The sequence below is a fragment of the Phyllostomus discolor genome, chromosome 14 (assembly GCF_004126475.2).
Source record: "Phyllostomus discolor isolate MPI-MPIP mPhyDis1 chromosome 14, mPhyDis1.pri.v3, whole genome shotgun sequence".
In the NCBI taxonomy this organism is placed as follows: domain Eukaryota; kingdom Metazoa; phylum Chordata; class Mammalia; order Chiroptera; family Phyllostomidae; genus Phyllostomus; species Phyllostomus discolor.
In genome coordinates, this window is record NC_040916.2 from 47,832,194 (window position 1) to 47,848,393 (window position 16,200).

The window sequence follows — 16,200 nt, forward strand, 5'->3', positions numbered from 1 at the left end:
GTAGTATTTCATCTTTCTTATGGCTGAGTAGTATTCCATAGTATACTGTATATGTATCAATACTGTATATGTATCACATCTACTTTATACAATCTATGGAAGGATGCTTTGGTTGTCTCCATGTTTTGGTCACCATTGAGTAATGCAACAAACATAGGGGTGCATATATCTCTGTGAATAAATGTTTTCAAGTTTTTAAGATAGATAGCCAGAAGAGGGATTGCTGGGTCATATGGTTTATTCATAATTTTTTTGAGGAACCACCATACTGTTTTTCATAGTGGCTGTACCAGCTTACATTCCCACCATCAGTGAATAAGGGTTCCTTTTTCTCTACAACCTCTCCAATACTTGTTGAGGTGCTATCTCATAGTTTTAAAAAATATATATTTTATTGATTATGCTATTAGAGTCATTTCATTTTTCCCTTCCCCCGCCCCACCTTGTATACCCTATTCCTCTGGCAATCCTCCCATTTAGTTCATGTCCACGGGTCATGCATAAAAGTTCTTTGGCTACTCCATTTCCTATACTGTTCTTTTTTTTTAATCATTAAGGCACAGTTGTCTCCATTTCCCACCTTCCACTCTCCTCTGCCCCACTCTCAATCCTACCCACCTTGGCTTTGTCCATGAGTTCTTTATACATGATCTTTGATGGACCCTTCCCCTTCTCTCCCCTGTTTTCCCTCTTCCCGCTCCCCTCTAGTAACTGTCAGTTTGTTCTTTATTTCAATGTCTTCACTTATATTTTGCTTCCTTGTTTTGTTGATTAGGTTCCATTTATAGGTGAGATTATATGGTACTTTTCTTTCACTGCCTGGCTTATTTCACTTAGCATAATGCTTTCCAGTTCCATCCATGCTGTTGCAAAGGGTAGGAGCTCCTTCTTTCTTTCTGCTGCATAGAATTCCATTGTGTAAATGTACCATAGTTTTTCTATCCATTCATTTACTGATGGGCACCTAGGTTGTTTCCAGCACTTGGCTATTGTAAATTGTGCTGCTATGAACATTGGGGTACATAGGTTCTTTTGAACTGGTGTTTCAGGATTCTTAGGGTATAATCCCAGCAGTGGAATTGCTGGGTTCCATACAATTTTCCACAGTGGCTGGACCAGTCTGCATTCCCACCAACAGTACACTAGGGTCCCCTTTTCTTCACAACCTCTCCAACACTTGTTGTTTGTTGATTTTTTTTATGATGGCCATTCTGACCGGTGTGAAGTGGTATTTCACTGTGGTTTTAATTTACATATTTCTGATGCGTAGTGATACTGAGCATCCTTTCTTATGCCTCTAAGTGCTGAGTATGTCCTCCTTGGAGAAATGTCTGTTCAGGTCCTTTGCCCATTTTTAAAATTGGATTGTTTGTCTTCCTAGAGTGGAGTCATGTGAATTCTTTTTTTTTTTTTTTTTAATATTTTATTTATTTATTTTTAGAGAGGGAAGGGAGGGAGACAGAGATAGAGAGAGAGAAACATCAATGTGCGGTTGCTGGGGGTTATAGCCTGCAACCCAGGAATGTACCCTGGCTGGGAATCGAACCTGGGACACTTTGGTTCCCAGCCCGTGCTCAATCCACTGAGCTACGCCAGCCAGGGTGTGAATTCTTTATATATTTTGGAGATCAAACCCTTGTCCAAGGTGTCATTGGCAAATATATTTTCCCATACAGTTAGTTCCCTTTTCATTTTGCTGATGTTTTCTTTAGCCATGCAGAAGCTTTTATTTTGATAAGATCCCATTTGTTTATTCTTGCCTTCATGTCCCTAGCTCTAGGAGACATATTGGTGAAAATATGGCTGTGTGGAATACCTGAGATTTTCCTGCCTATGTTCTCCTCTAGGACTTTTATGGTGTCACAACTAAGTCTTTTATCCCTCTTGAGTTTATTTTTGTGTATGGTGTAAATTGGTGGTCAAGGTTCATTTTTTTTGCATGTAGCTGTCCAGACATCTCAACACCATTTGTTGAAGAGGCTATTTTTACTCCATTTTATGCTTCTGCCCCCCTTTGTCAAGTATTAATTGACCATAGAGACTTGGGTTTATTTCTGGGCTCTCTATTCTGTTCCATTGGTCTATGTGTCTGTTCTTATGCCAGTACCATACTGTTTTGATTACAGTGGCCTTTAATATAGTTTTATATCAGGTATTGTTATCCCTCCTACTTTGTTCTTATTTCTCAAAATTGCTGCAGCTATTCAGCAATTTTGTTTGGTTCCATATAAATTTGGTTGTTTATGGTTCCATATAAATTTGTAGAATGTTTGTTCTATATCTATGAAATATGTCATTGGTATTTTAATAGGGATTGTGTTGAATCTATAAGTTGCTTTGGGTAGTATGGACATTTTGATACATTCATTCTTCTAATCCATGAACACAGTATATGCTTCCATTTATTTGTGTCTTCCTTAATTTCTTTCTTCATTGTTGTGTAGTTTTCTGAGTACACATCTTTTACCTCGTTGGTTAGATTTATTCCTAGGTACTTTATTTTTGTTGGTGGTGTACAAAAATGCCTTAGATTTCTGAATATTGACTTTGTATCCCACTGCTTTGCCAAATTCACTTACTAGGTCCAGCAGTTTTTTGGTAGAGTGTCTAGGGTTTTCTATGTACACTATCATGTCATCTGCAAACAATGACAATTTTGCTTCCTGCTATCCAATTTGGATGCCTCTTATTTCTTTTTCTTGTCTGATTGCTGTGGCTAGGACTTCCAATACTATGTTGAATAGAAGTGGTAAAACTGTACATCCTTGTCTTGTTCCTCATCTTAGTGGGAAAGCCTTTAGTTTTTGCTCATTGAGTATGATGTTGGCTGTAAGTTTCTCATATATGGCCTTTATTATGTTGAGGTATGCTCCCTCTACTCCCACTTTGCTGGGGGTGCTATACCTTGTCAAATGTCTTTTCCACATCTATTGATATGATCATGTGATTTTTGTCTTTCCTGTTGTTTATGTGATGTATTATGTTTATTGATTTGTATATATTGTACCATCTTTGCATCCCTGGGATGACTCCCACTTGATCATTTTTTATATGATCTTTTTTAATGTATTGCTGGATGCTGTTTGCCAATATTGTGTTGAGAATTTTAGTATCTGTGTTCATCAGCAATATTGGCTTATAGTTTTCATTCTTTGTTGTGTCTTCATCTGGTTTTGGGATTCTGATGATGCTGGCCTCATGAAAAGAGTTTGGTAGTCTTCCCTCTTCTTGGGTTTTTTTGAATAGTCTGAGAAGGATGGAGTTAGCTTTTCCTTAAATGTTTTGTAAAATTCTCCTGTGAAACTGTCTGGCCAGGGCTTTTGTGTGCCAGGAATTTTTTGATTACTGCTTCAATTTCACCAGCTGTTATTGGTCTGTTTAGGCTTTTTGCTGCTTCTTCATTCAGTTTTGGGAGATTTTATTTTCCTGGACATTTGTCCATTTCATTCATGTTTTCAAGTTTCTTAGCATATAGTTGTTTGTAGTAATTTCTTAATTCTTTGTATTTCTGTGGTATCAGTTATAATCTCTCCTCTTTCATTTCTGATGTTACTTATTTGAGTCTTCTCTCTTTTTCTCTTTTCTTTTCCTTTTAAAGATTTTATTTATTTATTTTTGGATAGGGGAAGGGAGAGAGAAAAGATGGAGAGAACATCCGTGTGGTTGCCTCTTTTGCACCTGCTACTGGGGACCTGGCCCACAACCTAGGCATGTGCCCTGACTGGGAACTGAACTGGTGACCCTTTGGTTCACAGCCTGCACTCAATCCACTGAGCCATACCAGCCAGGGCTAAATTATCCTAAGTTTTTTTTAAATTTTTTTCAATTTGGTTGACATATAAATTTCCTAAGTTTTATAGATAGTAATTCAATAATTATATTCTGGACTTCTCTGCTTGGTTTTGAATGTTCTCTTGGCCAAAAAAGAAAAGATCTGGAATTCGTTCTTTCTAAAAAATTTTTTTTTAAAAAAATCTTCATCTGAGGATATGCATATTGATTTTGGAGGGAGAGAAAGGGGTAGAGAGAGAAACAATGTGAGAAACATCACTTGGTAGCCTCATGTATGCGCCCTGACTGGGGATCAAATCCAAAACCTAGTATGTGCTCTGGCTGACAGTTGAACTCACAACCTTTTGGCCTATGGGACAATGCACCAACCAACAGAGACAACTGGCTGCAGGGTATGGGTTTGTTTTTTCTTTAGGGGAAAACAAGGAATGAAATCATGTACATAGATTTTGGAGTGGACATATCTACCACTTTGGCCACTGATTGTTATGTTTTAAGTTACTTGCTCTTAGGCTCAGTGTTCTCATCTTTAAAATAATGATAATTACTACATGGTAATTGTTAAATTAGATAAATATAAAAATTCCTAACATAGCTGGAATTGATTAGGAGCTTCTAGTATTTTAGTTTTCTTTACTCCACCTTTTTTTTGACTATACATCATAGTGCAATACAAACCAAAAAAAAGAAAAAGGCATACTAGGCAATTTACTGAGCAAATAACATTTCAGATGTCACCTAGTCCAACAATTCTTAATCTTGGGAAGCTTTAAAAGAATTGTATCTTAGGCCCTATCCCAATTTATTGTATTTCTGGATGGAGCCCAAGGCTGTTGTATTTTTTGTTTTGTTTTTCTTTTTACCTCACTGAGGACATTTCATTGCTTCTAGAGAGAGAGGAAGGACAAAGAGAAACATTGATTGTTGCCTTCCATATGTACCCAGACTAGGAATGGAACCCCAATGTAGGTATGTCCCGTCCCTGGGAAAGCACCCCTCAATCTTTCAGTTACAGGATGATGCTCCAACCACTGATCCAAACTGACCAGAGCAAGAACTGTAATTTTTTAAGAGAGATTCTTTTCTTAAAAAAAGAATTTCCTTGATCAGCCGATGTTTTGTCCTGGCTGATGTGGCTCAGTGGATTGAGTGCTGGCCTGTGAACTGAAAAGGTTGCCAGTTCAAGTTTGATTCCCAGTCAGGGCACATGTATGGGTTGAGGGCCAGGTCCCCAGTTGGGGGTGTGAGAAAGAAAACTGATCAATGTATCTCTCCCACATCAATATTTCTCTCCCTCACTTTCTCCTTCCCTTCCCCTCTCTCAAAAAAAAAAAAAAAAATCTTAAAAAAAAGAAAAAGAAAATCAGCCATGTTTGGAAATCCCTGATCTAGACTACCTCCTGTTCTAAGGCAGGGTTATATACCTAGAAAGACAATAGGGATTAGGTTGAACCTGTTTCAAATCCTTAATCCAGTCATAATTTTTGAGCTGTCATACCTCCCAAATGATTTATTTGTTAAAGTGGAGTCAATTTTGAAATAAAAGGAAATTTGTATTGCTAGTGCAAAGGGGTAAATGAATTGGGAACAATCACTCACACCTATGAAGAGATTCCCAACCTTTAAGATTGACACCATTTCTGCCGGTGATGATGAAGAACTTGAACACAGTTGAATTGCGGGTGTTGGTGAGGTAAGTCTTGAGGTCATAACTGTGTGTTAATCTTGATGATGCATTGACAACCACCTGTCAGGAAACCAAAGGAAAGTCTATACCTAATATCTTACAGAATCTGGTTCCCTCCTTCTTCACCCCTCAAAACTTATTTAACCAAAAGTGTCCATTTCACATGAATTGCCCTTCTATGATCACATGTTTGAGAACCTCAAAATCTTATGGGAAAATAACTTTTTTTTTTCAAAAAGGAGGTCTTGTTCATTATTCCTTCTGATATATCTTCTCTTTGTATAACTCCCTATTAAAATGCCTTTGAAGACAATTGCAACTTCAGAAAGTTTTCTCTCTCATTGCATATAATCTCAACCTTTTCTGAAACTTCAAGATACTCTGGTTTCTCTCAATATACTTGTAATGTTCTGCTTTATATTGTAGGTATTTTTATACTTGTTATAATTCTTCCTATTAGGGTCTAAGTTCTTTAACTTAAAATCCTAATTTATCCCTTTGTATCCTGTACTGTGCCTTGTATATAAGGCTAGTGCTTAATCATTAGAAAGAAAGGTGATGATGAGCCTTTCCCCCTGAGATATCATCAATTTAAATGCAATATACACCTGGCCAGGTAGCTCAGTTGGTTGGAGTGTCACCTGCTGTGCCAATGTTACAGTTTGATTCCCAGTCAGGGCACATACCAAATCAACCAATGAATACATATACCCCTCTACCTTACTCCCTCCCCTCTATACAATCAATAAGTAAATAATTTTTTAAAAAATAAATAAATGCAGTATATTGTCCAGTCTCCTTGGTACTACCACATTTAAAAAAAAAATTCAAGAGCCTTAAACCCAAGTTAGTTACATTAAGAGCTCAGTAAGGGAAGTTTTGTCTTTCTCATCTTTGTATTTCCAGAGCCTATCACAATCACTAACATATAAGAGGCCCAATGAGTGTCTGCTAGTTAGTGAATAATTAAATGAGGATTTTACAAAGTATACAAATTGGAATTTAAATGATCTTTTTAACTTCTGTAGCCCTGACACCATAGCCCATTCCTTCTCTTGCATTTTGTGACACCCTTTCTCCTTCGTTTTCTTTTTTAAAAAAATATTTTATTGACTATGCTATTACAGTTGTCCCAATTCCACCCCCTTTATTCCCCTCTGCCCTCTAACCCCTCTTGCACCAACATTCTACCCCCCTTAGTTCATGTCAATGGGTCATACATATACGTTTTTTGGCTTCTCTATTTCCTATAGTATTCTTAACCTCCCCTGTTTTTTTAAGACTTTATTTATTTACTTTTTGGAGTGAGGGGGAGGGAGAAAGAGAGGGAGAGAAACATCAATGTGTGGTTGCCTCTTATGTGCCCCCATACTGGGGTCCTGGCCCGCAACCTAGGCATGCACCCTGACTGGGAATTGAACCAGTGACCCTTTGCTTCACAGATTGACACTCAATGGACTGAGCTACACCAGCCAGGGCTCCCTGTCTATTTTGTACCTACCATTTATGCATCTTCTTCCCTGTACCTTTTCCCTCATTCTCCCTTCTCCCTCTCCTCTATCCATATCACATGGATAACCCTCCATGTGATCTCCATTTCTGTGGTTCTGTTTCTTTTTTGTTTGTTTGTTTTACAGTCAGTTGTTGATAGTTGTGATTTGTTGTCATTTTAGTGTTCATATCTTTGATCATCTTTTTCTTAGATAAGTCCCTTTAACATTTCATGTAATAAGGACTTAGTGATGATGAACTCCTTTAACTTAACCTTATCTGGGAAGCACCGTATCTGCCCTTCCATTCTAAATAATAGCTTTGCTAGATAGAGAAATCTTGGATGTAGGTCCTTGCCTTTCTTGACTTTGAATATTTCTTCCAGCCTTTTTGCCTGCAAGATTTCTCTTGAGAAATCAGCTGACAGTCTTATAGGAACTCCTTTGTAGGTATCTGTCTTCTTTTCTCTTGCTGCTTTCAAGATTCTCTCCTTATCTTTAATCTTGGCTAATTATGATGTGCCTTGGTGTATTCCTCCTTGGGTCCAACTTCTTTAGGATTCTCTGAGCTTCCTGGAGTTCCTGGAAATCTGTTTTCTTTGCCAGATTGGGGAAGTTCTTCATTATGCTCTCAAATAAGTTTTCAATTTCTTGTTCTTCCTTTTCTCCTTCTGAATATGATTCAGATATTGGAATGTTTAAAGTTGTCCCAGATATTCCTAAGCCTCTCCTCATATTTTTTTTGAATTTTTGTTTCATCATTCTGTTCTGGTTGAATGTTTCTTTCTTCCTTCTGCTCCAAGTCACTGATTTGAATCCCGGTTTCCTTCCTGTCACTGTTGGTTCCCTATACATTTTCCTTTATTTCACTTTGCATAGCTCACTTTTTCTTCTATTTCGTGACCATACTCAACCATTTCTGTGAGCATGCTGATTACCAGTGTTTTGAATTCTGCATCTGATAGGTTGACTATTTCTTCATTGCTTAGTTGTATTTTTTCTGGAACTTTTCAGTCCCTTCAATATTTTTTTTGTCTCAGTGTGCCTGTTATGTAGTAAGAGGCAGAGCCTTAGGTATTCGCTAGGGCAGAGCAACCCATATTGTTGTGTTGTGGAGCTGTATGTGGGGGAAGGGTCTGAGAAGGAACAATGCCACTTGTTTGGCTCTTGGCTGGCATTTGGTCACTTGCCCCACTACCCACAAGCAATTGGGTGTTTCTGGTGCTGATTCTCAGGTGGGTGGGTTTGTGTACATTCTAGGACCCTGTGGGTCTCTTCAACAAACTCTCCTGTGAGGCTCAGAGTTTCTCCCGCTGCTGCAACATCCACAGGTTTTTGCAGTCAGAGGTTTTAAGGCTTTATTTCCCCAAGCTGGTACCCTGAGTTGAGTGGTCTGTCTCTCTCCCTAGTTGTTCCTCCTGGTTTATCCACATGCAAATGTAGGACTGCCCACTCCACCAGCCATGGCCTTGCCTGCACTGATCCTCCAGCTGCCCGCCTTGCTGTGAGTACTCTCTGCTCTGGCTGCCCATCTCCACCCCTCATACTGGTCTGGATGAATGTTTCTTCTTTAACTCCTTGGTTGTCAGACTTCCATAGAGTTCAATTTTCTGTCAGTTCTGGTTTTTTGTTTTTAAATTTGTCATTGTCCTTTTGGTGGTGTGAGGAGGCACAATGTATCTACCTACGCCTCCATCTTGGCCAGAATTCTCTCCTTGGTTTTGTAGTACCTGGACCCTTCTCAATCTTTTTTTTTTTTTTTTCTGGTTGTCCTTTCATATTATCTCTGTCCTCAACATTCTTATCTGTTTTTTTAAAAATATTTTTAAAATTTATTAATATAAGAGAGAGAAACATTGATTTGTTGTTCCACTTACTTATGCATTCATTGGTTGATTCTTGTATGTATATTGACTGGAGATTGAACCCATAATCGTATAAGGATGACATTCTAACCAACTTAGTACCCAGGCAGGGCTGTTAATCTGCTCTTTATACAAGTTCTTTTTTTGGATGTTAGTAAGTTTTTCCCTCTCTTCCCTTGTAACTTATGCTAAAGCCACCCTGGTTTACTTGTTGGTCTTCAAACACAATATACATATATTTTTAAAGATTTTATTTATTTATTTCTAGAGAGGGGGAAGGGAGGGAGAAAGAGAGGGGGAGAAACATCAGTGTGAGAGAAAACATTCATCAGTTTCTTCTCGCACATGCCCTGACTGGGGACTGAACCTGATGCAACCAAGGCATGCACCCTTGACTGGGAATCGAACCAGCAACTTCTCTGCAGATCAGTGCCCAACCAACTGAGCCACACCAGACAGGGGAAACAGAACATATACTTTTTTTGCCTTTGCACACCTATGTCTTTGGTCTAAAATGCCTTCTCCCGTTTTCTTGCCAAACAAATATCTCGTCCTCAAGACTCAGTTTCATTGTTACCTCTGAAAACTTTAGGTTTAATGTCTAGACAGAATTAATGATTTTCTTCTGTATTCTAAGAGGATATATGATATACCACTAGTAAAGCAGTGATCAATTATGTTTTCATTATTTATGCAGTCTACATGTACTTATTTATGTCACCACTAGACTGTGAGCTCTTCAAAAGAATGCACCAGATATTATATAGGCATTTATTGGGCAATTTACTCATGTGTAAAACACTCTACTTTGCAGGTTGTGCAAATTAAAAATGATAGTTGTACTGGATGTAAAATCAAAATTAAAAAATAGATGTAAAGTGCCAAGCCCATAGTAGATGCTCAAAGAATGATAGCTATTACATTTGAGGAATGAAAAGAGGAACAAACAAGTTCTTTGAGCACAGTGGAAGGAGATGTACCTGTATCTAAGGGAAATGGAAAGGCTTCATCAAGCCAACCTCTTCACTCGTTCACCCCATCTCACCTACTCAAGAATATCACTTCAGCAATTCTCCCTTCACCTCATCAGATTTTTCTTCTCTACTGAATCATTCCCAAGTCATTATTTCTTCCGATTTTAAAAAATAATCAGCAATACAGACTTTGACTCCAACTTCTTGAAGAGCTGTCCCATTATCCACTGTCTCTGAGTCCTCTTTTCCAATTCTCCAGTCAAAACATCACTCCATCACTTTCACTGAAAATTACTCATCAGTTTCCAGTCTACATGTTCTAAAAACCCTCAGTCATGATTCAGTTTTCAGCTCACTTGACCTATTAATAGCATTTTACATGGTTGATCACTCCCTTCCCCTGTATTCACTTGGCTACAGGACACCAAAATCTTTGGGTTTTCCTCCTACTTCACTGGTCATTTCTTTCTAAGTCTCTCTTGTTGGCTCCTTTCCTCTCTCAGCATCTCTTAATATTAGAATGTCCCCAGAGCTCAGTCCTTGGGCCTTTTTTGTTTGTTTGTTTATACCCATTCCCTTGGTGATCTAATGGCTTTACATGTCATCTCTATGCCTGTGACTCCCAGACTCTTATACACAGCTACCTCCATGTCCACTTTTTGCATGTCCAGAGCTGACCTTCTCTCCAAAACTGTTCCACTTACAGTTTCCCCATTTCATTTGGTGGCAACTTTGACCTTTTAGTTGTCCAGTCAAAAATGTCAAAGTCATTCTTGACTGCCTTAACACTCTACATGTAATCTGTCAGGTAATTCTATGCTCTACCTTAATAATATATTTAGACATATATATAAAAATATATAATTATATATATCAGTTCAACTGCTCATTTCCTCCTCTATTACCAACCCTGATCCACTATCATATCTACACTGGGTTACTGCAATAATAACCTCCCAACTAGGTTCTCAACTTCTACCCTCATTCCTACAGTTTAGTACCCAACCAGTAGTCAAGTGATATAAGTCTAGTCATTCTTCTGGTTAAGAATCCTAATAGTGTTTCCCATTCATGTTCCAATAAGCTTGTTGGCTATTTTTACCTCTGATATATGAGTGGTTTTTTTTTTCTATATGCATTATTCCCTCAATAGAAATAGTCACCCTTGTCTCTTCAACCCCTGGTATCATTAGGTTAACCTCTCGATTATGTTTTCACCAGTCCTGGATTGTCATGAAAGATTGTTGCTATTCCTGGTCTCCCTGGCCATCTCCTACCCCAGTGACCAGTGTCTGTCTGTAAAATTACTGTCAGTAGAAATCATCAATATCCCGGGTTCACCTAGAAAGACAGAGAAAGCCACTTGACTACAACCTTTGATATACATGGTAGCCACTTTAACTTTACTCAGACTCTAAACCATTAGCCAGTCAAGCAACTGGATCTCTCTCCCCAAGAGCAACACCCAGCTTTGAGGATAACTTTGTTTTTGGTTCTTAGGCTGATGCTCAATCCACTGAGCCACACTGGCCAGGGCATAACTTTTGTTTTTTGAATGGCAGGATCCCCTTCACATATCATGCTAGCAAAATAAGAAGAACCGCCCTGTCCAGGTGGCTCAGTTGGAGCGTCGTCCTGTACACCAAAAGCTGCGGGTTCAATCCCTGGTCTAGGCATGTAAGGGAGGCAACCATTGCTATTTCTCTCTATCTCAAATCATAAACTTATCCTCGATGAGGATTAAATAAATAAATAAAATAAGAGCTACTTAGTAACCTTCATAATCATAAAAGGTACTTAGTTCTCACTAAAGAAAACTCATTTCATGTATGGATAACTCTCTAGTTAAACTTTGTTTTAAACCTTGCTAAAGATAAATTCTGCTTTGAACTACCAATTGATACTAGCACAAAGACTGTAAGAAACTGACCAACTGGCAGGAGAAAGGATTTATTTTGGCTTAAATCTCAAGGTGGCAGAAGAATGCCAAATGTCAGGCTAGATTACTGATCCTGGCATGGGGCCCCTTGCTTCTTCATCCAAAGTAGTATGGATTTGGGATGCCAAGAATATTCCAGAATGGAGACAGGGGGACAATCCTGATAAACCCTAGCAAAAGAGAGTAAAAGAGCCTCTGCCTCAATGACAAGAGGTTAATAATCATGGCATTATAATTCTGTCAACCTTAAAGCAGAGTTAGCTCACCAGCCCTGGATTACATGTTAGTACAGGGTGCTTGCAAGTCAGTTGTTTACAGGATTGGAGAATTTGACTTAGTCTGATAGAGCTCCCTTTGTATCAAGTCCAAAATATATAGTTAATGTTAAAGTCAGGTCCAGCATTACATCACTTTACCTAAAAACATATACCCATAGTTCCCAGAGAAGATACAAAGCCAAAGCCTGCCTTATTTGGATGGATTATTTGGATGCATACACTCAGTCAGTGTGTACCATTCAGAAATATGCTATCTGTAAGCCCAAATATTTATCATCATTTGTAACCAAAGACTGATTTTCTTTCTTTCTTTAAGATTTTATTTATTTATTTTTAGACAAAGGGGAAGGGTGGGAGAGAGGGAGGAGAATCATCAATGTGTGGTTGCCTCTGCGTGCCCCCTGTTGGGGACCTGGCCTGCAACCCAGGCATGGGCCCCAACTGGAAATCAAACCGGCAACCCTTTGCTTCACAGGCTGGCACTCAATCCACTGAGTCACACGCCAGGTTGAAGGACTGGTTTTCTTAACTCAGTAGTACTTCTTAGAACAGAAATGCTCTTGTTGATCAAAATAGTAAGGCCAAAACCTTATTACAGTGATGACATATGAGGAGTTAGGCCTTCAATGGGCTTCACAAAACACTATACACAAATTGGTTCTTAGAACTAAAGCCTTATTGTTCTTTCCTTCTTTTTCATCGTTTACTTCAACTTAGCATGTACCCTCCTCTCAGAAATTGGAAATGGAGAAGGCACAGGACCCTACACTGTCTACATAGTACACTACATAGAGCTATGCATTCAATAGGCACTTAATAAATATGACGGTCTGCTATAATGACTGGCTATTGAGAGAAATGGGCATGAAAATAATAAAAAATATAAAAACATTTTCTTTCTAAGAGAGGCCCTAAGATTTCAGATAATTTGGGGAAAAAATTATCCTCTAAGGGACAAGTTGCTTTATAATCCAGTCAGTTGTGAGGTTAAGAAAGGGAAGGCATCCAGACCATTTTGGTTGAGGAGGTGAGTACTGAAGCAGATGACATCTCCAACAAAGGTACCCTTGGTGTCTGGCTCAATGGCATGTTCCACAGCTACAGGAATATAGTCTGCCATGCCTGGGTGCCTCTGATCCCAGAGCCCCACAAGTGTCACCCCTCTGTTCACAGCCTGGGCCATGTAAGTGTAGTTCCTGTTCCCTGGTCCAATAAGCAGTAGGTCATCTCTGAAAGGAGACATGAAAGGCAGAAATTCTGAAAAGAGGCAATAGTTAGGAAAACAGTTCTGAGGGCAGACCCTCTTTCAACATCTTATATTCAACAGCTCAAAAGTTCAGAAGGAATTCTACAATGGGGTGTGAGCAACTAGGGGCCAGAAATTAGTCTATTACCTTCATATATACAGTGCCCAGTAAGGCTTTTTTTTTTTAATTTAAAAATTTTTTCAGCATGACTTTTTTTAAAAATATATTTTATTGATTATGCTATTACAGTTGTCCCATTTCCCCCCTGCTCTCCCCTCCACCCTGTACCCCCCTCTCCCACCCACATTCCTCCCCTTTAGTTCATGTCCATGTGTCATACTTATGAGTTCTTTAGCTTCTACATTTCCTGTACTATTCTTGCCCTCCCCCTATCTATTTTCAACCTACATTCTATGCTACTTATTCTCTGTACCTTTACCCCTCTCTCCCCACTCCCTTGCTGATAACCCTCCATGTGATCTCCATTTCTGTGATTCTGTTCCTGTTCTAGTTGTTTCTTTAGTTTGTTTTTGTTTTGGTTTTTAAGTTCAGCTGTTAATAATTGTGAGTTTTTTGTCATTTTACTGTTCATATTTTTTATCTTCTTTTCCTTAGATAAGTCCCTTTAACATTTCATGTAATAAAGGCTTGGTAATGATGAACTCCTTTAACTTGACCTTATCTGAAAAGCACTTTATCTGCCCTTTCATTCTAAATGAGAGCTTTGCTGGATAGAGCAATCTGGGATGTAGGTCCATGCCTTTCATGACTTGGAATATTTCCTTCCAGCCCCTTCTTGCCTATAAGGTCTCTTTTGAGAAATCAGCTGACAGTCTGATGGGAACTCCTTTGTAGGTTACTGTCCCCTTATCTCTTGCTGCTTCTAGGATTCTCTCCTTTGTTTTTACCTTGGCTAATGTAATGATGATGTGCCTTGGTGTGTTTCTTGTTGGGTCCAACTTCTTTGGGGTTCTCTGAGCTTCTTGGATTTCTTGGAAGACTGTTCCCTTTGCCAAATTGGGGAAGTTCTCCTTTATTATTTGTTCAAATAACTTTTCCACTTGTTGCTCCTCCCCTTCTGGTACCCCTATAATTCGGATGTTGGAACGTTTAAAGGTGCCCTGGATGCTCTTAAGCTTTTCCTCGATTTTTTAAATTCTTATTTCATCCTGCTTTCCTGCTTGGTTGATTCTATCTTCCTTCTGGTCCACTGTGTTGTTTTGAGACTCGGATTCCTTCCTTTCACTATCTGCTCTCCTCTGCGTATCTTCCTGCATCTCTTTTATGGTAACCTGCATCCTTTCATCTAAATTGCGCCCAAAGTCAACCAATTCCGTGAGCTTTCTGATCACCAGTGTTTTGAACTGTACATCTAATAGATTGGCTATTTCTTGGTCGCTCAAAAGGATGAGTCCTGGGGGACTGATCTGTTCTGTTGGAAACATGTCTTATGTCTTTCCCTGTCTCTCCTTTTTTTTTTGGTCTGGTCGCTCTTGTTATGGTGGGGGGCGGAGCCTTAGGTGTTCACCGGGGCCGGGCACCCCAGTCGCTAGATTGTGACGTTATATGTGGGGGTGGGGGCAGGAGCGGGGACGGGAGGGAACAATGGCGGTAGTTCCATTCTCCTGGGCTTCTCTGGGATCCTGGGCTGCGAGCTCTGCCCTGGTCCACAATCGCTGCCCCACTGGGTCCGCCAGCCGCAGCTTCCGTACTCAGGGATCATCGCTGCGCTCTTGCACCCCGGATGGCTGGTGCGCCGATTTCGCGCCAAATTTTCCCCGACCTCTGCGCGCCGCTGACCTGCACCGGCCCCGCGCCCACCCGGCTCGTCTCTTCCTACCAGTCTGGATGTATGGGTCTACTTCAACTTCTTGGCTGTCCGACTTCCGTTCAGATAAATCCTCTATCATTTCTGAGTGTTATTCTGTCTGTAAATTATTGTTGTTCTAATCTTGGTTGTGTGACAGGTACGGTGCGTCCATCTATTCCTCCATCTTTCCGGAAGTCCCCAGCATGACTTTTAAAAATATATATTTTATTGATTATGCTATTACAGTTGTCCCATTTCCCCCCACCCCTTAATAAATATGGCACCTCCTCTGCCCTGTGCACCTCCTCCTACCTGCATCCCACACCCCTTTAGTTCATATCCTTGGGTCATCTATGTAAGTTCTTTGGCTTCTACATTTCCTATACTATTCTTAAGCTCCCCCGGTCTCTCTTCTACTTACCATCTATGCTACTTATTCTCTGTACCTTTACCCCTCTCTCCCCACTCCCTTGCTGATAACCCTCCATGTGATCTCCATTTCTGTGATTCTGTTCCTGTTCTAGTTGTTTCTTTAGTTTGTTTTTGTTTTGGTTTTTAAGTTCAGCTGTTAATAATTGTGAGTTTTTTGTCATTTTACGGTTCATATTTTTTATCTTCTTTTCCTTAGATAAGTCCCTTTAACATTTCATGTAATAAAGGCTTGGTAATGATGAACTCCTTTAACTTGACCTTATCTGAGAAGCACCTTATCTACCCTTCCATTCTAAATGATAGCTTTGCTGGATAGAGTAATCTGGGATGTAGGTCCATGCCTTTCATGACTTGGAATATTTCTTTCCAGCCCCTTCTTGCCTGAAAGATTTCTTTTGAGAAATCAGCTGACAGTCTTATGGGAACTCCTTTGTAGTTACTCTTTCCTTTCCTCTTGTGGCTTTCAAGATTCTCTCCTTATCTTTAATCTTGGTTAATGTAATTATGATGTGCCTTGGTGTATTCCTCCTTGGGTCCAACTTCTTTGGGACTCTCTGAGCTTCCTGGAGTTCCTGGGAGTTTGTTTCCTTTGCCAGATTGGGGAAGTTCTTCATTATGTTCTCAAATAAGGCTTCAATTTCTTGTTCTTCCTCTTCTCCTTCTGGCATCTCTATAATTTGGATGTT

The 16,200-nt window shown here is 39.5% G+C and overlaps 1 protein-coding gene across 1 annotated transcript in view; it reads right to left on the reverse strand.

The window, feature by feature from the left end:
• Positions 1 to 16,200, reverse strand: part of NUP210L (nucleoporin 210 like) — a 100,998-nt gene that overhangs the window by 7,443 nt on the left and 77,355 nt on the right. The window contains 4 exon segments of the mRNA XM_036015395.1: positions 5,413 to 5,546; positions 11,016 to 11,113; positions 11,115 to 11,149; positions 13,037 to 13,254. Of these exon segments, the coding sequence (XP_035871288.1) occupies positions 5,413 to 5,546; positions 11,016 to 11,113; positions 11,115 to 11,149; positions 13,037 to 13,254 (485 nt within the window).